Source organism: Zonotrichia albicollis, chromosome 14 (assembly GCF_047830755.1).
Source record: "Zonotrichia albicollis isolate bZonAlb1 chromosome 14, bZonAlb1.hap1, whole genome shotgun sequence".
In the NCBI taxonomy this organism is placed as follows: Eukaryota; Metazoa; Chordata; class Aves; order Passeriformes; family Passerellidae; genus Zonotrichia; species Zonotrichia albicollis.
This window is the reverse complement of record NC_133832.1, coordinates 19919866-19941635: the sequence shown is the minus strand read 5'-3', so window position 1 is coordinate 19941635 and position 21770 is coordinate 19919866. Positions and strand designations below refer to the sequence as shown.

Here is a 21770-nt window from a genome sequence, read left to right as displayed (position 1 = left end):
AACTTCAGGAAGGGAAAATAAAGAAAGTAATTACCTTCTGGGTGGAATTTCTCCAGCTTTTACTCGGCCCACTGGGGAATTTGTCAGGAACATGGACTGTGGTTTTGTTCAGCGATTCCTGACTTACACCAGCACAGGGAAAATGGCATGTCTTGCAGCTTGATGTTTTTGTGATGTCTTTCTTTGCTCTCAGGTTTGAAAGAAAAATACCAGACCCAAAAAAATCTCTCTTCAAAACGCAAAACTTGCCCTTAGCTTAATTCAGTGGAGACTTGAGCAGCTGCTCCTGCATCTCAGAGAAAAAAGGCCTCGTGCTATTAACATGTCTAAAGGAATTGGATGTAGAAATATGAAGGTCCCTCATTCTCCAAGAGCTGCACTCCCTGCCTGGGGCTCCTGAGCAGAGCTGGGGGATGCAGATGGGCTCCAGGAGATGACCCTGCTGGGCTGGAGGGCAATGCTGAGCCCCAGCCCTTTGAGGAGAGCTGCCAGGAGCTGGTGAGGGGCTCTCTTCCATCCCCTCTTTTGAACCCCCCTGCCAGGTGTGCTGTCAGAGCCTGTGCTACTGAGTCCTGGGGGCTTGGTGCCAGGCTGAGTGCAGCTGTGTCTGCAGCCTGGACCCACATTTTTCAGAGTGCTTTGATCTGCAAAGTGCTTTAGCAGTGCAAATATAACCTAGAAGGTTCTCAAATGCCCCAGAAATATTCTCCAAGAAAATATGTTGCCTCTCCCCTTCCTTTCCCTTGAAGGGGAAATAATTCCAGTTCCATCCAAATGTGCTTTTCTAATCAAAGGGGCCACTTTGTGCGCCTGAATCCAAGGGGAGGGGATGGGAGCAGGGCTAAAACAAAACTCCTTCTCAGCGCTGCCTTTGTGAGATGGATCTCCCGTGGCTAAATCCATCTGTGTTTCTGCTTTGGCAGGAGTGGGGGATCTTCCCCTGCAGCTGGGCACTTCCCCAGCGCCCGAGCTGCTCACAGAGCAGGAGGCAGTGCAGGAGTGGCCCAGGTTTCTATGGCACTGTGTGCAGCAGCCTCTCTCCTTATCTTCCCAACCTGATCGGGAGAAATTGCTTTTGTCAATTTTAATTTCAGCTGAGCTGAGCAGGATAAACAAAGGGAGGTGCAGGAGAAGCAGATGGTTTGTCACAGAGCAGCCAGGAAGACTCTGCAGCTTTTTATAGCATATAATGGCCTTTCCTTCCATCTAGCCATCCATCACCATGTAATTCCCAAAATAAACTGGGATTGTGCAATGCAATGCGTGAAGTAACCCGGGTGGCACAGCAGGTCTGGAATATTCAGCTGCAGGAGGTTTGGGGGTGTCTGGGGGCATTCACACCAAACCCTTTTGGTGGTTGCTGTGGGCTCCTTGTTTGGAACATCCCTGTGGTGGCTGCTGGTCCTACAGCTGGGGCAGGGCAGCTCTGCTGGGTCTGGTGGGACCCTCTGGAGATGTGGCAGTGGCTCCAACAGGGGCAGGACAGCTCTGCTGGGTCTGGTGGGACCCTCTGCAGTGCTGAGATGTGGCAGTGGCTCCAACACCTCTTGGTGTAAGGGGATAAACGAGGGTTTTGTGCCTTACCCACAGCTCTCAGTCTGATTACCCCAGCCAGGGCCACCCAGACTCCTGGCCCAGGTTGGAGGGGCTGCAGCAGCAGGGGAAGGAGATTTCTCATGGCCCTGCTCTGCCTCTCCTCGCCCATGTGGGAGCCTCATGCTCCTGGAGCTCTGTTATCCATGCAGGAATTGCTGTGGGGGTGGACAATGTGTGCTTGGCCTTGTGCCTGGGCTGGGGTGCTCCCACCACAGGGAGCACCTTGGCCATGGGGTGTCCATTCCCTGTGGCCTGGCAGGGCTGGCAGGAGCTGCCCGTGGCCAGGATGCTCCAGGCTGCTGCTGTGGCACCGTGCCCAAGGCAGCTGGGGCAGGGGATGGCTCCAGAGCTGCTGGTGATGAGGCTGCTGGGGATTTGTTTCAATGAGAGCCGGGCTGCTGTTTGCAAACCCTCTCAAATCGCTCTCGGCGTCTGGAGCAAAGTCTGCTCGCAGCGGAGCCTGCGGAAGGGAGGGTGGAGAGGTGGAAGGAGCCTGAATGCCTGCCAGGTTTCCATCCTGCAGGGCCGTGCTGGGGCTGCTGCTGCCTGCCTGGGAACCACGGGCAGCCTGTGCCCCTCCGGAGCATTCCCATTAAAGCATCCCTCTGCAATTCCCAATAACGAGCAAATATTAACAAAATCAATGTATGTTTGAACTTTGTTAATGAACAGGAAGAGGGCTATATGTTTCCAATAAGCTGTTTGCTGCAAATTTGCTGGATACCTAAAGCAGCTCTGTCCATTCCAGCTCAGGTTCTGCAGAGCCCAGAGCCATGAAATTCTCAGTGCTGGGATGACAGGAGCAGCCAGAGCCTGCTGGGCAGAGCTGCTGCTGGTGGCTGTCATTTCTGGAGATGGGGATCTTATTCACAAGGGCTGGGTGATGGCTGTGGTGTCTCCTTGCCCCTCCTGGCTCCTCCATCAGGTGGGTGCTGTCCCTCCCCATGTGCCACCCTGGCTTTCAGGGGTGACTCCTGTCTGCAGAAATACAAAATCTCCCCCAAATAGCTCTCTAGTTCCTGGGTTTTGTTTACATCACCTGTAAACAAGATGAACCCAGGGAACAGATGCACCTTTTACTGTTAATAGATCAAAATTATAGATGATCACAAAATAACAGCATACAGAATGCTTAGCTGATGTAAATTATCTTTTCCTCTATTTCCTTCCATTAGCCAGCAGCCATTTACCCCAGTGTGCCAGGGAAACACCAGGCTGGATGTGGAGCAGCAGGCTGGGTAAGTGCTGGGTGAGATAGCACTGCTGATGGGCTGTGATGAGATGGAGTGTGAAAATCAGAGGGACTGGGAGGTGGAAGATGCTGCATGTCATATTATCTCTATTTCTTATGAAAAAAGGCAGAAAGCTGTTTCTGTCTGATTTGTGGTCTTCTGTCCAGGGTATTGCTTGCTCCAGGACAGAATTTGGCCTGCAGAGCAGTGAGGAAAGTTTGTAGCATTGGCAACAACGCTGTGTGATTCAGGAGCGAGCCCTTAAACAAGATTATTACTCATTTTACCAGGCACAGCTATCCATTATGGTTAATAAAACACTGCATAAGTGATTCTCAGCCTGATCCAAACAATATATCTTATGGCCCAGCTGGGCTCACTTTTATCCTGAGCCTCACAACCAGGATAGGTCGGCATCAGCAGACACTGAGAGATTGGTACCTGATGGCACAGACAGCCAAGATCTGCCTCCTCCTTTCCAAAGGGATGAGTGGTGCTGGATGGGCTCTGCTGCCACCTGCCCAGCATGTCCTTCTCTCAAGGACAGGGTCCATGGTGGCTTGGTGGGACATTGTCCTGGGGTTCTGGGGAGGGGGCAGATCCTCCCCAGGCTGGGCAGGATGGGCACCCTGTGCCCCTGCTCCAGGGCAGCTGGGTGCCCTCTCGAGGACACTGCTTTGTGCTTGTGCCCTGCTGGAGCAGCAGCTGCTGCTCTGGGTGCCCCCATGGGGATGTCTCCTCATCCCAGGGCAAATGAGTGAGTGCTGCCTGCTGGGCAAGGGGAGGAAGAGCAGCCTGGGCTGCAGGAGGAAGGCTTGGTCAGGGCACTCCAGTGGAAAGGAGGCCCAGGGACTTGTTGCGGAGGTGCAGCTGCTGCAGGGATGGTGACACAGCTGCTGCAGGGATGGTGACGCGGCTGCTGCAGGGATGGTGACACAGCTGCTGCAGGGATGGTGACGCAGCTGCTGCAGGGATGGTGACACGGCTGCTGCAGGGATGGTGGCATGGCTGCTGCAGGGATGGTGGCATGGCTGCTGCAGGGATGGTGACGCGGCTGCTGCAGGGATGGTGACGCAGCTGCTGCAGGGATGGTGACACAGTTGCCTCCCCAGGCCATGCTGCAGGAGGCAGAGCCAGCCCCCTGCCTGCAGGCTGCCCCTTGCATTCAGCATTGCACCTGCCCTGCCAGGCTCTGGGAGCAGCTCGGGGCGTGCTGGGGCAGCAGCAGGAGCTGCTCCCTGCCAGGATGCTCTTACCCCACAATAAGGAGCAGGCCCTTGCTCTGCAGCGTGCTGGTGGCAGGCTGGGGGGCTCTGCTCCAGGCCATCCATCTGGCATCTTTTTAGACACTGTACTCATTTTTTCCACCTTGCCAAAACAAATCCTTGCAGGCTATTAATCACTGGCTTGGAACAGCATCCACCCAGGTTCAGTTGTGCTAAGATATGCCAGCCCTTGTCTGACATCGTGTAGCCATTTCAGGAGGACATAATTACAATTGTTAGGCATTTTTCTAGCTTTTCCTGCCTCCTCTCCCAGGTGATGTTATGTGAGGAATCCCTTTCCCTGACATCCTCAGCTCAAACACCACTGCTCACCTGGCTGTGCTGCAGGGCAGGAACATCAGGCTCGCTGCAGACAGGGCAGGAGGGGAGCCACAACCTGCCCGTCTCAGTTTGATGGGTGAAAATAACGCACGTGGCAATGCTGGGGGAGAGCTGGGGCTTTGGTGGGTGCATTCTGCAGCCTCCCTGTGTCTGCAGTTGCAGGAGTGGTGGGGGATGCAGGGAGGAGAGAAGTGCACTGGGCTGCCAGGTGCTGGGTGTGGGATGTGGGCAGGCAGCCTTGAAATGCCAAAGTCAAAACCAGGGAGGAACCACAGCCAGAGTCCCTGATGTGGCACCTTGGTGGGGATGGAAGGAGCCAGAGCCAGAGTCCCTGATGTGGGCACCTTGGTGGGATGGAAGGAGCCAGAGCCAGAGTCCCTGGTGTGGGCACCTTGGTGGGATGCAGCTGGAGCCTGCTCTCAGCCCCGTGGCTGCTTCTCAGCTGGTGCTGGATCTCCGTTGGCAGCTCTGGAGCCAGGACAAATTGCTCCAGCTGAGGAATGCTGCTGAAATCCCGCAGCTGACGCTCAGGGCTGCAGCAGGAGGCTGCACATCCCAGAAATGAATCCTGCCTGTTGGCATGCTGGGAAGGAGCCTCGTGGCTCAGGGGTAAAGGCAGATGAATTCTGGGAGCTGTCAGTGTTCTGCCACTGCCAGGTATCCAGTTTGTGCTGAAAGATGGAAGAATTGCAGTGTCTCTGACCCCTTGTATGGAGTCAGCAGCAGACTAAGCAGCACGCAGGAATAAAGGGGGAGAAAAGCAGAAAGAGAAATGCAGAACAAGTGATTTAGCTCTGTTCATGAGTGTTGTGAAAGATGAGCTGGGTGTTGCTGGAGCGGCTGTCGGAGTTGGCTGAGCTCTCTGTGTTATCTGTGGAGCCGCTCAGACTCGAGACACCGCGCTGCTCTGTTCCACTAAATCACTGTCTTTCCCCAGGTGTCTCTATTCCCCGACCATCACAATCTGTTTGTCCACGCGGGGACCCGGAGCCTGAATTAAGATGTGCTGTTTGTAAGCAGGGCAGAGAGAGCGGAGATTGTCCCATCACCTGGGATAACCTTCACCGGCAGGCGGATCTCCTGCAGCGAGAGCTTTGGCTGCCTCTCCATCCATCCATCCGTGCCCAGCCCGGGGCCTTCTGCTGCTCACCTGCGGGGCCAGCAGCGCCTCTGGTCCGCACGCAGGCGGCCGAGCCCGTGTGGGGAGCGGGGCAGATCCCGCTCCTGCCCCGGGGTCCGTTCCCCTTCCCTCTTCTGCCCCGGGGGTCGCTCTTGCCCTGCCCCGTGGCTCTTACCCACTCCTGCCCCGTGGCTCTTACCCGCTCCTGCCCCGTGGCTCTTACCCACTCCTGCCCCGTGGCTCTTACCCGCTCCTGCCCCGGGAGCCGCTCCCGTTCCTGCCCCTGGGGTCCCTCCCGTTCCCATTCCTGCCCCGGGGGTCGCTCCCGTTCCTGCCCCGGGGGTCGCTCCCGTTCCTGCCCCGGGGGTTGCTCCCGTTCCCGTTCCTGCCCCGGGGGTCGCTCTTGCCCTGCCCCGTGGCTAGTACCCGTTCCTGCCCCGGGAGCCGCTCCCGTTCCCGTTCCTGCCCCGGGGGTCGCTCCCGTTCCTGCTCCGGGGGTCGCTCCTGCCTCACCCCCTGCACGTGCCCCCGGCACACATCCCATCCCCCCCGAGCCTCTTTTTCTGCCCTCTCTCCCTCCTCTCTCCTCCTCGCTTTTAATCTCTGCTTAAGTTGTTGTGCAGGCGAGCGCAGGGCAGTTAGCGCGCCGTGATGTGTGTTTGGGGCCCGGGCTGGAAATACGGCTCATTACCTAGAGCGGGGAATATTAAGCACTTCTCTCTGTTGGCCATTTGATCACAAGGTTATCCTGTTTGATGGTTTTATGCCCTGGAATTGATTGCATGGGAAATATTTAGGCAGCATGGCTGGGATGTGTGTGTCCCCACGGGCTGCCAGGGGCAGGTGAGCTACTGCACTGTGGAGAGGCACTCAGGGGTGATCAGCAGCCCCCTCCAGAGCTCCAGGTCATCTTTCCTTGCAGGAGATGGGATTGAATCAAGCAGGCTGCAGTTATTTTGTGTGATCCTGCAGCAGCCAGCAAGACACAGCACAGTGAGGTGGGGGAAAGGCTGCATCACTTATTGCAGCCCCCTGAGCCATGCAGCATGCTTTGCTTCGTGTCTCGGCTCCAGGAAGACCTTAGAGCCCCCTGCAGTACCTGAAGGGGCTGCAGGAGAGCTGGAGAGGGATTTGAACAAGGGCATGGAATGACAGAGCAAGGGGAAAAGGCTTCACACTGGCAGAGAATAGATTTAGATTAGATATTAGAAAGAATTTCTTCCCTGTGAGAGTGGAGAGGCCCTGGCACGGGGTTCCCAGAGAAGCCATGGATACCCATCTCTGTGAGTGCTCAAGCACAGCTTGGACAGGGCTTGGAGCAGCCTGGGATGGTGGAATGTGTCCCTGGCTGTGGGAAGGTTTGGAACTGGAAGATCCTTCAGGTCCCTTCCAAGCCACACCGCCCTGTGATGCTGGCTGCCCTTGCCTTGCTCTTGCCCCGTGCAGGCTGGGGAGAGGCAGCTCCCTCCCAGCTCCTGGCTGTGCCCTGTGCTGCTTCTGTCACACAGGATGGGGCTGCTGGCTCCTCAGGCACCTTCAGAGAGCCCCAGCTGGTCATTTCTCCCTTTTCCCCATGTTATTTCTCCCTTTTCCCCACGGTTATTTCTCCCCTTTCCCCACGGTTATTTCTCCCCTTTCCCCACGCTGTGCTGCCAGGCAGGCTGTGTGAATTGGGACTGGGTCCAGCGGGCTTCCTCTGGACTGACACCAGTGTTGGAGCAGAGAATCAGCCCTGCACCTGTCACTTTTATAATACAGGCTTTAAATCTGATTATGGCTGCCTGTCTGGCTCTGCATTATGTGCTTCATGATTATTCAGCATTATGTAATCTTTGATAAAAGATGCTGCATCAGTAAAAGTGAATTAAACTATTGAGTGATAGGAGTTTATCGAATTCCTCAGAGCGATGTTGTCCTCTCTTTGGCACTTTAACCTCTTCAGTGCAAGGAGTGTGCCAGACTGTGCCCTTGCTAACAGCCAGGAAACCCTGCTGACTTGGGTGGAATTGCAGGAGTACAAATAAAGTTAGATTTCAGCTTAGAAAGACAGTTTTTTATAGTCTAAAGACTCAATATTTTACAGCAGCGGTCTCTTATCTGCATTATGTGCAAAGTGCTAACAGAGTTGCACAGACAGATGTCTGCAAGTCCTGCAGATGCTCAATAAGGTTTGGCTCTCAGAGGGATGATGGGCAGAGCTGGCCAGGATCTCCTTTCTCCAAACCCTCTTGAGAATGGGCACTGAATTCCCATGAGATGAAAAGAAAAAAGTCTTTAAATCTAAGCTGAATACTTTGTCTCATTTTCCAAACACCCCCCGAATATAAAAACTTGTATTTTTCTCTGTTTAGGGCTTCTCTTTCTCATCACACAGTAGATGTTTCATGGCTGAATGGTCTGGGGATTTTGCTCTGAGTCTTCCTATTTCTTCACTTCCTTTTTCTATGCCACAGGTTTTTTCTTTTTCTACTTCACTGTGATATTAGAAACATTTCAAGGGGAAGAAAAACCACAAACCTAAACTGTAACTCCTGACACCCGATACTTTGAAAAGCTTTCAAGTTGTGCAGAACTGGATAAGCAAAGAAAGGAAAAAAATAAACCTACATCATTTATTTTACTTCACCTAGTAGCTAAAAGAAAAGGTGCTGGAAAGGGGAAAAACAACACTTCAGAACCGAGAAACTAAAAGAAAGGTTCTGAAAAATTAAAAAGATAAAGTTCGTCTTTGATGTTTAAAACAGATTTCAAATTTTCAAACTATTTTGTGCGTGCTCTCCCAGTTCTGCAGAGAGCTGGGGTGCTGCCTTTGCTCCCCCTGGCCCCAGCAGAGGCTGAGGGGGCTGGTGCCGGGCCTGAGGGATGAGGGCAGGCACTGAACCCCCAGCCCGCCCTGCTCTGCAGCCCCACAGCCCAGGGCAGGCAGGATGTCAGCAGGAGCAGGGATCTGTGAGCAAGGGCTGATCCCTGCCTGTCCTTTCCCATCATCCCCGCACAAGGAATGCTCAATGAGAGCCCTGATACCATGGTTTAAAATATACATCTTTCAGATGCTGAGATTTACTTTCTGACAGGGATGAGGGCTGGAGAGGAGTCGTCACATTAGTGCTCAAACAAAGGGCTGCAAGCTGCACCTCTTGCCTATAATTCAAAGCTTTCCTTATGCTACAGGGGGGGCAGATCAGATCTCTGTTCCGTGCTGCCCAGCCCCAGCAATGAGGTGGGTGAGAGACAGGTCTGGTGCCATCCTGCTCCTCAGCCTCCTCCTGCGGCCCCGGGCTGCAAGGGGGACGATGCAGCTGCCCAGCAGCAGCAGGAGGTGCTGCTACAGAATGGGCTTGCAGGGCTTCGACCAAGGGGAACATGGACACCACCCTGTCACCAGCTCCCTCCCTGCCAGGCCACCAGGAGTGATGCTAAGGGCAGCACCAGGTGCACTGCAACAGGAGTGCTGGGCTTGGCATGAGCTAATTGTGTTGCAAGGAGTGGAGCGAAGCTTTTAGATCTCAGCCAACGTGTGGCATCTTTATTAATGTGCCTACTTGAGTTCCCTGGGACGCGATGTTTTCTCCTCACCCTGGCCATCCATCTGAACTGATAATGGGACTATTAATCCATCCTGCTGACAGCACGCACAGACCTCCAGTGAGGCAGGAGATGGGGAAGAGGTGGGGCTGCAATCGATGCTTGTTCTGTTCCCAAGGGATCCCTCTGACACAACGAGCAGGTGACCAAGGCCACAGGGGATGGGTGGCTGGCCAGCTGTGGCCTGGCTTCTCCTTGCTCAGCTGGACAGCATCCTGCAGGAAAGCATGAGAGGTGAGATGTTCTACAGGAGGCACACCTGGAGACCTTGTGAACATCACACTGTTCGGGTTCTACACTCAGCAACCTCCTATCATTATTGACCCACTTCTAATCCTCCTTTGCACCCCCAGAGGTGAAGTTCCTCTGATCTCAGGGCCTTTTCAGCCCTGCCTGGCTATGAGGTGACTGGCACAGCGTCCATTGTCTGTGGTTTCCTTCATAGCAGCACAAATACGTATATACAATAAAGAAATGCAGGTCTTTTATAGGTATGATCTATAAAGAAATAGTTCAGTGGAAAAAGAGCTGGGAAATGAGGTGCATCCCTGCCCAGCTCTTGCTCCTCTGCCCAGCCCCTGCCAGTAGCTGATCCCAGGCGCTTTTATATTCAGACTGATCCTGTCTGGTTTTAAATATCTCAAGCCACAGAACTTTCTCCCTCCAGGGAACCACGTCGCAGTCTCATAATTTTCGCTGTCAGCAGAGGGGATTTTTTCCCCCTGTGACATTCAACCTAAATGCTCCATTTCTTCATTTCCTGTCATCCCTTCTGGTGATGCCCCTTGTACTCTATTAAATAATTCCTTCCCTCCCTCTCTATTTACTCCAACCAGCTCTGTAAGGCTCTTAGTTTGTCTCCCCACGGACAGCTCTTAACCAAGCAATATATATATTTAAGCCTTTTAATCTTCTTTCAGAAATCAGTCTCTCCGTGCCTTTGATCATTTGTGTGCCTTCCCTCTGAACCGCAGCCAGCCCGGCTGTGCCGGGGAGCGGCGCTGGGGCCGCACCTGAGCCCCGCAGCCGGGCAGGACCGCCCCGTCCGTCCCCGCTGCCCCCGCACGGCAGCGTCCCCCTGCTGACCCCTGGCCCCCGCTTTTCTTTGGGGCGTCGCTCTGCACAGCGGCTTGGCTTGGCTTGCTTGGCTTGGCTTGGCTCGGCTCGGCTCAGCCCTGCTGTCGCTCCGCTCGCCTTCGCGTCCCAGCCGCGCTCGCTCACATCTGTGCACGGCACAGCTCCTTTCGCCGCTTCCTGCTCGTGGTTCTAATCTCGCTAGGCCCTTTTTGTGTTAATTTTCTATGCTTGCTGGAGCTCACAGCACCTCCCAGTATAGCATCATCTGCCAAATTCATTAATGTGTAGTTTACTCCCTCTTTCCAGGTCATTAATGAGGGTATTAAATGAGAGCAGCCCTAACCTAGATCCCTGCAGTACCCCATAAACACCTCCCCCTGCTTCTAATTACCCTTTGTTTATGGTCCCTCAGCCAGGTTTTCAATCCGCACGGCACAGTTCAAGTCATCAGAATTAATTTTCTCATGGAAGACTTCGACAGTGCCTTGCCCCTCGTGCCGCCCCCCCCCGCCACCCCTCCGTGTCCCACTGCCACTCCCCCGTGGGTCACAGTGACCTACGCTGCTGCTTGCCGGACAGGAGAAGGAACACCTGGCAAAGGCTTTTACTCTGCCGGCTGTTGTCCCTCTGCTCCAGGACACGGCAGCGGAAATGGGGGCCCTGCATCCCTCCGGTGTCCTGCGGGGAGGAGCGGGTCCCCTCGGCTGTCCCCGGGCGCTGTGTCCCTCCCTGGACGGGGGCACCCTGGAGGGACGCTGTCCCGGGGATGGAGACAAAGGGCGGTGCTGACCGGGACAGGTGTCGCCGGAGAGTGCTGGGTGTTCCCGGACAGATGTTGTCGCGCGGGGTGGGATCTCGGGGACGGTGTCTCCGAACGGATGCTGTCCCAGGAACGGTGACCGTGCATGGATGCTGTCCCTGGCGGCAGGGGATGCCCCGGTCACCCTCTACAGGCCCTCCCAGCCGGGAGGGGCCCGTGCCGCCCGAGGACCCCGCCCAGGCCGGGTGTCCCGGAGTCCCGGTGTTCTGGTGTCCCGTTCTCTCGGTGTCTCGGTGTCCCGTTCTCTTGCTGTCTCGGTGCCGCCCCCCGCGCGGCCGCGAGATGGCGCCCTTGTGCCTGGGAAGGCGCGCCCGGGCCCGACGGCGCGGCCGGGCCGGGCCGGGCTGAGCCGGGCTGGGCTGGGCTGGGCCGGGCGGGGCGGGGCAGGACCGGGCCGGGCCGGGCCACACCGGGCCGAGCCCGCGGGGCGCGGCACCGCCCAAGTGTCGGTTCCCGATGCCAACCACCCAGTGGGACCCGTGCCGCGGCAGATGCACCGGACGCCCGCCCCGCTGCCCCCCTCTGCCTTCGCTGCCTGCCCGCTGCCGATCGGCGGGCTGCGGGGCGCTTTGCCGACGGCGGCGCCGGTACCGGCCCCGCTGTAACCCCGGGGAAGGGAGCGGCGTGTTAGGAGGTTTCCGAGCCGAGAACTGCCGGGGGTTCTCCCGGTGACACCATCCCCCGGCCCCGTACAGAGCCCCCGGGACCCTGCGGACGGCGCGGAGACGGGAGGTAAGGCACGGGCACACGCACCCGGGAACACTTTATTTCATCGTTATGTTAGGAGGACTCGGTACGGCGGTGGTTTCTCCAGGGATCAGCACGGTGCAGCGAGCGCTGCGGGGCTGGAGCCTCCCGGGGGCGTTGGGCGGTCCCGGGCCCCTCGCCGGCTCCCGGGAACACTGCCCGGTATAGCGGGGTCCTCATGCCCCAGAGGGTTCGGTCTCTACTGAACAGACTTGGGGCGCTCCGCTGGACTCTGTGGTCCCCACGCTGTCCGCGAGATCCGCCACCGCCCAGTGCGCACTGGCTAAATAAGAAACCGCCGGTGACCACGGCCGCGGAGCCAAAACACCACTGCGTCCGCAGCTCTCGGGCAGCGGGACGGTCTCAGCGGGGCAGGGGAGCGGGGACAGCGGGCTCCCGGCTTGGGCAGCGGCTCCGTCCGGTCCCACTCCGCTCCGCGCGCCTCCGCTCCCGCTCCGCTCCCGTCCGCGCCGCCGGCCCCGCCCCGGCCCCGCCCCCGGCCGGCGGCGCTCTCCCATTGGCGGCGGCGCGGCGCGCCGGTCCCGCCCCCGAGCGCCTATTGGCTGCGCCGGGCACCGCCCGCCCCCGCGCCGCCCGCCCCCGCGCCGCCCGCCGGCGCTCCGGACTGCGGGCAGTGGCGTGCGGCCGCCGCAGCGAGCGCCGGCGGGAGCGGGCTCGGCTGGCTCGGCGCTGCGCTGCACGGCTCGGCTCCTCGCTCCTCGCTCCGGTACCGCTCGGCTCAGCGCCCCGCTTCTGCGCCCGCACCCGCTCGCCATGCCCGGCCATTCCGCGGCGCCGCCGGCACGGAGCGCCTGAGCGGACGGCGTTGGCGTGTGCGCGGGGGACCGCGGCTCCGGTGCCCGCAGCCGCCCGCCCGCCGCCGGGGCAGCCCGGCGGGCGCTGCCCGCATGAGCGCGGCGGGCCGCTGAGGAGCGCGGCCGGCGGCCGTCGGGGCGCGGCGCGGCGGGCGGAGCGGCGGCGCGGCCATGGGGGCTCTCCCGGCGCTGCTGGGGGCCGCCTTGCTCTGGGCCGGCGCCGGGGCCCTCGTCAACCTCAAGTACTCGGTGGAGGAGGAGCAGCGGGCCGGCACGGTGATCGCCAACGTCGCCAAGGACGCCCGGGACGCCGGGTTCGTGCTGGACCCCCGGCAGCCCGCCGCTTTCCGGGTGGTCTCCAACTCGGCCCCCCACTTGGTGGACATCAGCCCCGGGTCCGGGCTGCTGGTGACCAAGCAGAAGATCGACAGGGACCTGCTATGCCGACAGAGCCCCAAGTGTGTCATCTCGCTGGAGGTGATGTCCAGCTCCATGGAGATCTGCGTGATCAAGCTGGAGATCAAGGACCTTAACGACAACGCGCCCAGCTTCCCCACGGACCAAATCGAGCTGGAGATCTCGGAGACGGCCAGCCCTGGCACCCGGGTGCCACTGGAGAGTGCCTATGACCCGGACTCGGGCAGTTTTGGAGTGCAGAGCTATGAGATCACCCCCAATGACCTCTTTGGGCTGGAGACCAAGACGCGGGGTGACGGGTCTCGTTTTGCTGAGCTGGTGGTGGAGAAGAGCCTGGACCGTGAGACCCAGTCCCACTACAGCTATGTGATCACGGCGCTGGATGGTGGTGACCCGCCCAACTTTGGCACGGTGGAGCTCAGCATCCGCGTCATCGACTCCAACGACAACAACCCGCTCTTCGAGGAGCCAGCCTACACCGTCAGTGTGCCTGAAAATGCCCCGCCGGGGACGCCAGTCATCCGCCTCAACGCCTCCGACCCGGACGAGGGCACCAACGGCCAGGTGCTCTACTCTTTCCACAGCTACGTCTCTGAGCGGGCCCGGGAGCTCTTCCAGATCGACCCCCAGAGCGGCCTCATCACGGTGAGCGGTGCCATCGACTACGAGGAGGGCCACGTCTATGAGCTGGACGTGCAGGCCAAGGACCTGGGGCCTAACTCCATCCCTGCCCACTGCAAAGTGACCATCAGCGTCCAGGACGCCAACGACAACCCGCCCCTCATCAACCTGCTGTCTGTCAACAGTGAGCTGGTGGAGGTGAGCGAGAACGCCCCGCCGGGCTACGTCATCGCCCTGGTGCGCGTCTCGGACCGCGACTCGGGGGCCAACGGGCGCGTGCAGTGCAAGCTCCTGGGCAACGTGCCCTTCCGGCTGCAGGAGTACGAGAGCTTCTCCACCATCCTGGTGGACGGGCGGCTGGACCGCGAGCAGAGGGACCAGTACAACCTCACCATCCAGGCCAGGGATAATGGCATCCCGTCCCTGCAGGCCACCAAGTCCTTCACCGTCAAGATCACAGATGAGAATGACAACCATCCCCACTTCTCCAAGCCCTATTACCAAGTCATCGTGCAGGAGAACAACACCCCAGGGGCCTACCTGCTCTCGGTGTCGGCCAGAGACCCCGACCTGGGCCTCAATGGCAGCGTGTCCTACCAGATCGTGCCCTCCCAAGTCAGGGACATGCCTGTTTTCACCTATGTCTCCATCAACCCCAACTCTGGAGATATCTATGCTTTGAGGTCCTTCAACCATGAGCAGACCAAGGCCTTTGAGTTCAAGGTCTTGGCAAAAGATGGGGGTAATCCCTCTCTGCAGAGCAATGCCACCGTCAGGGTGATCGTCCTGGACGTCAATGACAACACGCCCGTGATCACGGCCCCGCCGCTGGTCAACGGGACGGCGGAGGTGTACATCCCCAGGAACGCGGGGGTTGGCTACCTGGTCACCGTGGTCAAGGCAGATGACTATGATGAGGGTGAAAATGGCAGACTTTCCTACGAAATGGTGGAAGGAGACAGAGGATTTTTTGAGATCGACCAGGTCAATGGAGAGATAAGGACCACCAGAGCCTTTGGGGAGAATTCCAAAACAGCCTATGAGCTCATCGTGGTGGCTCACGACCATGGGAAAACATCTCTCTCGGCTTCTGCCTTGATTTTGATATACCTGTCTCCAGCCCTGGATGCCCAGGAGTCCATAGGATCTGTTAACCTCTCCTTGATTTTCATTATTGCCCTGGGGTCTATTGCAGCCATTCTTTTTGTCACCATGATCTTTGTGGCAGTCAAGTGCAAAAGGGATAACAAGGAAATCAGGACCTACAACTGCAGGTAAAGCTACCTTTGTTTATGTGCACCTGCGGGTCTGCTTTGATTTTTGCCCCCGCGGTTACTTTTGCATTTGCTGCTGTATACTCGGGGGCGGCGAAGAGGGGTGGATTTGCCTTAGGAGCAAAACTGAGGTTCCTATCCCTGCAAGAAGATTTCTTGCAAAGCTTTAAGAAATCGCTCTCTGCGAGGAGAGCGCGGAGTAACGAATCGCCTTAATTGTGCGGCTTGACAATCTGTTGCAGCAGCGCGGATTCTCCGTGCTCCATCACCGCTCGCAGCGGGCAGAGCGGTTTTCCTGGCTTTTCCGGGGGCACGGCCGGTTCGCTGCCGAGGGCGGAGAGCCCCCGGCCCCGCAGCATCCCCGCAGCAGCCGCTGCCAGCGGCATCCCCGAGCCTCGGCGGGCGCTCAAAGGCGCTATTGTGTGCCCGCTGCGGCTCCCGGCCCCGGCACGGCCCCGAGCGGCTCCGGTACCGGCAGCGCTGCCGGGCACGGCTCCGGGCGTTTCGGGGCCGTTGTGCCCCGGCTGGGCCGGCGCTCCTCGGTCCGGAATGCCGGAGGGGAGGTCAGCCCGCGCCCGGAGCGCTGAAAGGCTGAGCGGGGAAATCCAGTCCCCTGAATATGTAACAGCCCGGCGATTATTGTCTCTCTTTTACTATTCTCTGTGTTACACAAGTTAGGAGACAAATGCTAACCACACATGAATATCAATCAGATGCCATAAAAGAGCAGCTGCAATGCCTCATAAATGGTTTAATCCTGTTACTAGTGAAATAGCCATGACTTCTCCATTCCTTCGGCACCGAGTCGTTTCAGAGAGGAGGGATGGAAATTAATTTTGCTCTACCTTGGAAACGCACGCTCGCCCCTGGCAATTCAGCGGCGCGGGGGGATGTGCGGTCTTTAAAGTTTTATTTACGCAGAAATAATGCCGGAGAGTCGGGGCATTGTACCCCGTTTTCACAGCGTAAAGTGCGTATATAAGCCTTTTTGCTCGATGGGGGAAAAATCATCTGCAAATAAAGGTCGGTCTGTGCTGTATTATGGGATGTCTAGCTCCGAGTGAAAGCTCACAGAGCAGATTTCTTGCCAGCTCGGCCCATTAAAAGGGGATGGGACCTGAATGGATAAAAATCATGTTGTGGTGGTGCCCCTAAGAGCTACCCACAAACGTATAAGCCCCGGGTTTACTGTGACGGCTTGGGGATTAATGAAGTGCGGTTTAATTAAATAATTGGTCAATAGAGAAAGGACAGAAAAATGAATGCCTGCAGGAAATAATTGAGCTCTCGCATTGCCAAACTTAAACATTTAGGTAAACAAAACAATTAAAGCTTCATCAGGCATTGTTGGACGAGTCAGCAGCATATAGAGTGTTGGCACAGCAGCAACCCGTGCCTCGCTGTGATTTCTCTGCACGCTCGGGGTATGGGGCTGTGGTCGGTGTGTGTCTGGGCAGGAGGCAGCTGCAGGGCTGGGGAGGCACCAGGCACCCTCTCCCCACGCCTTTGGGCTTTGCGGTGCCTTGTGTGGGAGATTCTTCACTGGAGCTGCTGGAGACTCTTCCAATGACGTGTTAATTTATGAGGCACAGATGAGGGCTGTTCGACTTAGTGGCATTTTCATGCTTAGGCAATTAGCTTTCTGGAACAAGAATATTTGTCCAAGATTTGCCTTTCCAGATCAACTGTATTATTTATTCATCCAGTTATTTCTGTTGCAGCTATTGGATTTTTTTTTTTAATGCTGTTATCACAACAAGAAGAGGAGCAAAATCCTGACTTTCAGATGTGCATTTCTGACTGTGCATGGCATTGGATGTGCTTGCCTAGGAAATACCGAGTTGCCCAGTGCTGTGCATGAACAATTAATGGCAGGGACTGTTGTGGTGCTCACTGTGGGAAGATGAGCCACAGCCAGTCTGAGCCGAGCAGACTCAACTAATGCAAGGTGCAAATAATTTGTCATTATTTGCTTGGGTGTTGTTTTGCAGTAACTTTTTTCCTCTGGTGTTTTGCAGAAGGCAAACAAGGCAGTTCATCAGTTGATTCTTTTGGCAGGTGGGAAGCAAAGAGGGAAGGAAAGGCAGAGAAAAACAAGCTTGCAGTGAAATAAAAAGGTCAAAAAGGATCATTTTTCTTTGCAAAACACACGGTTGTTGTTCTCTGGTTTTGAGAAGGTGAAAGCATTTCCCAGCAGAAGGGGATGTGCGTGTCAGTGTGAGGCAGGAATGGAATTCAATTGGAGAAAAGATCAGGTATGATCAGGAGACAGTCAAAACACCAGCAGTTTAGATAAAGCATTAATAAACAAACAGCCTTTGGAGTGTGAGAGAATTGAGCTTGCCAGCTAGGGCTGCTTCTGGGTCTGCTTTATTTACTGCTGTGGAAAACGAACTGGGGAAAAAATCTGCTATTCGTTTTGAATTTTCATTATGGGGACCAAATTAAATCACTTTTAAAATCCTTATTATGCATGGAAATGAATGCAGGTACCCTTTTCAGTTCATGGATTTTAACATCTCCATTTTTCTCTTCTGCAGGCTGGACTTTACGTCTAGTAACTAAATATCAACAATTACATAGACTAGGTCAAAAGAGAAGCATTCTCCCTTCCCATTTTTTTTTACGTGTTTGACCTGAAAACGTTATGCATGTGAAAATAAGCTAAAGAGTGTGTTGTGCCACCAAACCATGACGTAACGTGCATGACTAAGAGCCCGCACGGAGATGGGGCCAGGCCCTCTGGGTTCCTGCGTGGGAGTTTGGCGGGGCAGGGTTTGGGATGCTCTCAGCCTCTCATTTCCCTCTGTCCCCCAGGATAGCGGAGTACTCCTACGGGCACCAGAAGAAATCCAGCAAGAAGAAGAAGATCAGCAAGAACGACATCCGCCTGGTGCCGCGGGACGTGGAGGAGACGGACAAAATGAACGTGGTCAGCTGCTCCTCCCTCACCTCCTCCCTCAACTACTTCGACTACCACCAGCAGACGCTGCCACTGGGCTGCCGCCGCTCCGAGAGCACCTTCCTCAACGTGGAGAGCCAGAACAGCAGGAACGCGGGCTCCAACCACATCTACCACCACACCTTCACGGGGCAGAGCCCGCAGCAGCCCGACCTCATCATCAACGGCATGCCGCTGCCCGAGGTGAGCACGGTGCGGCCAGGGCTGTGCCCGGGGTGGGTTCGGGCTGAGATGTGCCCAGGATCAGCAGGGTTTGTGCTGAGCTGTGCCCAGGGTGGGTTTGGGCTGAGATGTGCCCAGGGTGGGTTTGAACTGAGCTGTGCCCAGGGTGGGTTTGTGCTGAGCTGTGCCCAGGGTCAGCAGGGTTTGTGCTGAGCTGTTCCCAGAGGTCTGACAGTGCCAGTGCTGCCAAAACTGGTGTGACAGTGCCAGCGCTGCCAAAATGGGTCTGTCGGTGTCAGCGCTGCCAAAACAGGCTACTGGGCAAATGGGCACTGCTGCCTTCTGTGTGCTGCACAGGGCGGGTTTTGGTGGTTTCTGTGTGCCTGGCAGGGCACAGTCTGGTGGCTTCTGTGTGCTGGACAGGGCAGGCTTTGGTGGTTCCTGTGTGTTGCACAAGCACACTGCTGTGGTTCCTGTGTGTTGCACAGAGCACACTCAGGTGGTTCCTGTGCGCTGCACACCCCAGGGGGAGGCAGTGATGGAGCCTGGGCAGGGGAGCAGCCAGCACTCACCTGTGGGCTCTGGGGCAGCCCTGACGTGTGGCCATGGGTGGGTGTTTCGTGCCCAGACACTGCAGAGAGCTCAGAGGTGCCCAGGTGGGACGGGCCAGGCCAGGCTGTGTCCTCGTGCCCGGGATCCCGGAGGTGGCTGTTGGCAGGAGGATTCTGAGTGTGGCCATGCTCGGGGGAGCAGACACTCGCCTTCACAGGAGTTTTTTGAAAAGGCTGTTGGGAGCAGTGTTGGTGGCTGTTCTCTGGAGGCTGCTGGCCCTGCTGGGGGTGCAGACCATGCAGGATGTCCCATTGTGCCCACCTGCACACCTGGCCCAGTGCTGTCCCTGTGCTCTGCAGGACCCTGGCTGGCATGGGAGGGATGGGTGGTACCTGCTCTGATCCACACCATCCTCATCAGTTTCTTCTAATTCTTTGGCTTTCCTGTACATCACAGGCATCATTTAATGTTGCTTGTTTGTCTCTCTTTGAATTATTGTTTGGTTTTAAGCAAAACAATCAAAGGTTTGTCATGTTTCTTGCTTTGAACAGAATAACAAAGCTGAAAAAGCAGCTGAAATATTTATGGCTCACTCGGTTTTGTGTTCAGTGTGCTGGTGTAAATGCAAAATGCTGTTGCTGAAGGCAGAGGAGCTGCTTCAGATTCATCCTGGAGCTGCAGAGAGCCAGGCCCAGTGCTCTGCAGGGCTGCTGGAGAGGGCTGGTGCTGGGGCCTGCTCCTGCTGTGCTGGTATTGACAGAATGTTCACTGAACCCTGGGGTTTGGCACTTCTCCTGGGGCAGAACCAGCTCTGAGAGTTGTGTACCAGGCTGGCCCGCACGAGTGACCACTGCTGTTGTGGGCAGTGCTCCCTGAGGAATTCCTGTGCTCCTGGAGAGGATTCTGGAGTGCATCTCTGGCTGGTGCCTTGCTGTGGGCACTGGAGCAGTGGAGCACCCTGTCAGCCTGTGATTCACAAACCCATCGCAGGCTGGCATTCTCCAGGAGTGAGGGGTCTCAGGTGCCAGGGAGGATGGAAGGACCATCAGCACCATCACAACTGACGAAGTTATCAGGCAGCTGCATGCAGAAGGCACTGCTGCCTGTGCTTCTCTGTGGTAGAGCAGCTGGGCTGGGGTCTCATGGAGTGTGCCCTCCAGAGCTGTCCCTGCCTTGCTCACCCTCTTGTGAGGGACAGGGGATGCTTGTTTCTCCCTGTGCCTGCAGCTCACTCCATCTTCCCATCACTAGTGCAGGTGAGGTGCTCTGTGAGGAGCTGGTACTTGCCTGCAGACACCAGTGTGTCTCTTGTAATGAGTGCTGGAGTGTCAGTGGAGCAGCAGCCCTGGAGCTGCCGAGGGCAGCAGGCAGCTCGCCAGTCCTGCCAGGGCTCTGGTGTGAGAGCAACACGTCCTGGCAGGGTCTGCTCCCCCTCTGGAGTGCTTCTGGACAAAAGGGCAGGATCGGGGCATGGGGTGGAGAAATCCCAACGGGAAGCTGTTTGGAAGTTCAGTTCAGGGTGGGAATGTTGATGTTTTTTGGCAGAACCCCCATGTTACACTTCCAGCTGTTGCAGGCACAGCTGTCTTGCTGGTGGTGTGGGTTCTGTTGGCTTCAGTAAATCCTGGTGACCCCTGGGAGTGAGGTGGCTCATTGGTGCTGGTGTCACCCTGTCCTGGCCCTCGGGGTGCCACAGAAACACCCAGCAGCTGTTCCCATGGGGGAGCATGGCAGCCCTGAGCCCTGCAGCCATCCCTGCCGGAGCAGCGCAGTGCCGTGGGGCTGTGGCTGTGCAGGGCGCTCTTGGCACACCTCCTGGGGCTGAGGGTGTAATAAACACACTCCCTGCCCAGAGTTTACAGAGCCAGAGCCTCCCCTGCAGTGGTGCTGTGTCTGGGCTGGTTTGGATGCTCCCAGCAATGGAGCTGCTGCTGTTTCCCCAGGGAGGCTCTGTGAGGTGTCAGCACCGGGGAGAGATCACTGCTGCTCCACCTAGGAGTGACTTCTCCTGATGGGAAGGCAAAGCTTGGCTTGAGAACAGATAAACTACGAGGAGAATGTGTCTGTGGCAGTGTCACTTGGCATATGGTGGCTGTGGCTGAGGGTGAGCTATTGCCTCTGCAGCACGTGCTGCCCCGGCAGCAGTGGGTCTGTGATGTGGCTGGTCTTTAACGTGAGCCTCATTTATTTTAGCAGTCAGGAGCCTTGAAATAACAGTCCCCAAGGATGCCTTGTTTGTGGAGCTTCAGGAAATGTTTCTTCTAGTGCCGTGGCAGGTCTCGGGGCTGGGAATAATTGGGTTTGTTGGTGCTTCTCATCTTTCCCTGGTGATCTGGAAAGGATTAAAGAGGGGTGTCTGAGGGGCTGCAGCCCTGCTCTGAGGATGCCACAGAAGTTTGAGCCCACCCTTATAAAGCCTTTCCCTTTGGCTGGGGCTGGGCTGTCAGCTCTGCTGGGGTGCAGCTGCCAAGAGAGCAAGGGGCGATATCCTGGGGTGCTGTGGCCCTGCTGGGATTCAGTGGGTGCCAGGGAGCCACTCAGGGCAGTGCCCACAGCCCCTCAGTGCCCTGTGGCTGTAGGCAGAGGTGGCAGGAAGCCTTTGGAACAGCTCTGGTGATCCTGGCTGACAGCACGAGGCTTGGCCCCTGTTAGTTCAGGCTGGTTCTGCAGCAGGGACAGTGGGACGTGCTGGAGCTGCAAGGGCATTGCTGCTCAGAGCCTTTGCTGCTGCTGAGAGCTCTTTTTGTCTTCCTTGAGCTAGAGGAGAAGTTAGCTTTGAAACCAAAAGGGGTTGTTGTCAGGTTTGGCATGCATATCGCTGGAAGTTGTACCAGGAGATTAAAAATCAAAATTTATAGGGCCATCAGGCAGCTTCCTTGATAAAAATGCATGTGGCATTGGGATGGTGTGGAAATTGGTCTGAATGCTGAGCCCTTTAGGATCCAGGGCACATGACCTGCATGCAGAGCAGCCCCCCTTGGGTAGCACTCACATGCCTGCATCTTGACTTGGTGGTTTGAAAGCAAACAGTGTGTGTGCGATGGCTGGATCTGTTACATCCCAGATTTGCACTGCTTTGGGAGATGGCTTCGTTTGCTGCTCCAGGATGGGAAACACCCTGGGCACAGCAGCTCACTCTGTCCCAGGGCTGCCCTGGGGACACCGTGGTGGCAGGGCCTGGCT

At 56.8% G+C, this 21770-nt stretch overlaps 1 protein-coding gene across 4 annotated transcripts in view; it reads left to right on the top strand.

Annotated features, from left to right (window-relative positions):
• Window positions 1–12388: 12388 nt before the first annotated feature.
• Window positions 12389–21770, top strand: part of PCDH19 (protocadherin 19) — a 58845-nt gene continuing 49463 nt past the window's right edge. For 3 of the 4 annotated variants that reach the window (XR_012582610.1, XM_014271778.3, XM_014271777.3), the window contains exons 1-2: window positions 12390–14911; window positions 17729–18056. Coding sequence is in view for 3 of the 4 variants with exons in the window: in XM_014271778.3 (XP_014127253.2) it covers window positions 12771–14911; window positions 17729–18056 (2469 nt within the window). In the remaining variant the exon portion in view is untranslated. Of the gene's footprint in view, window positions 14912–17728; window positions 18057–21770 lie in introns of all 4 variants that reach the window. The other variant, XM_074551380.1, reaches the window with a different exon arrangement.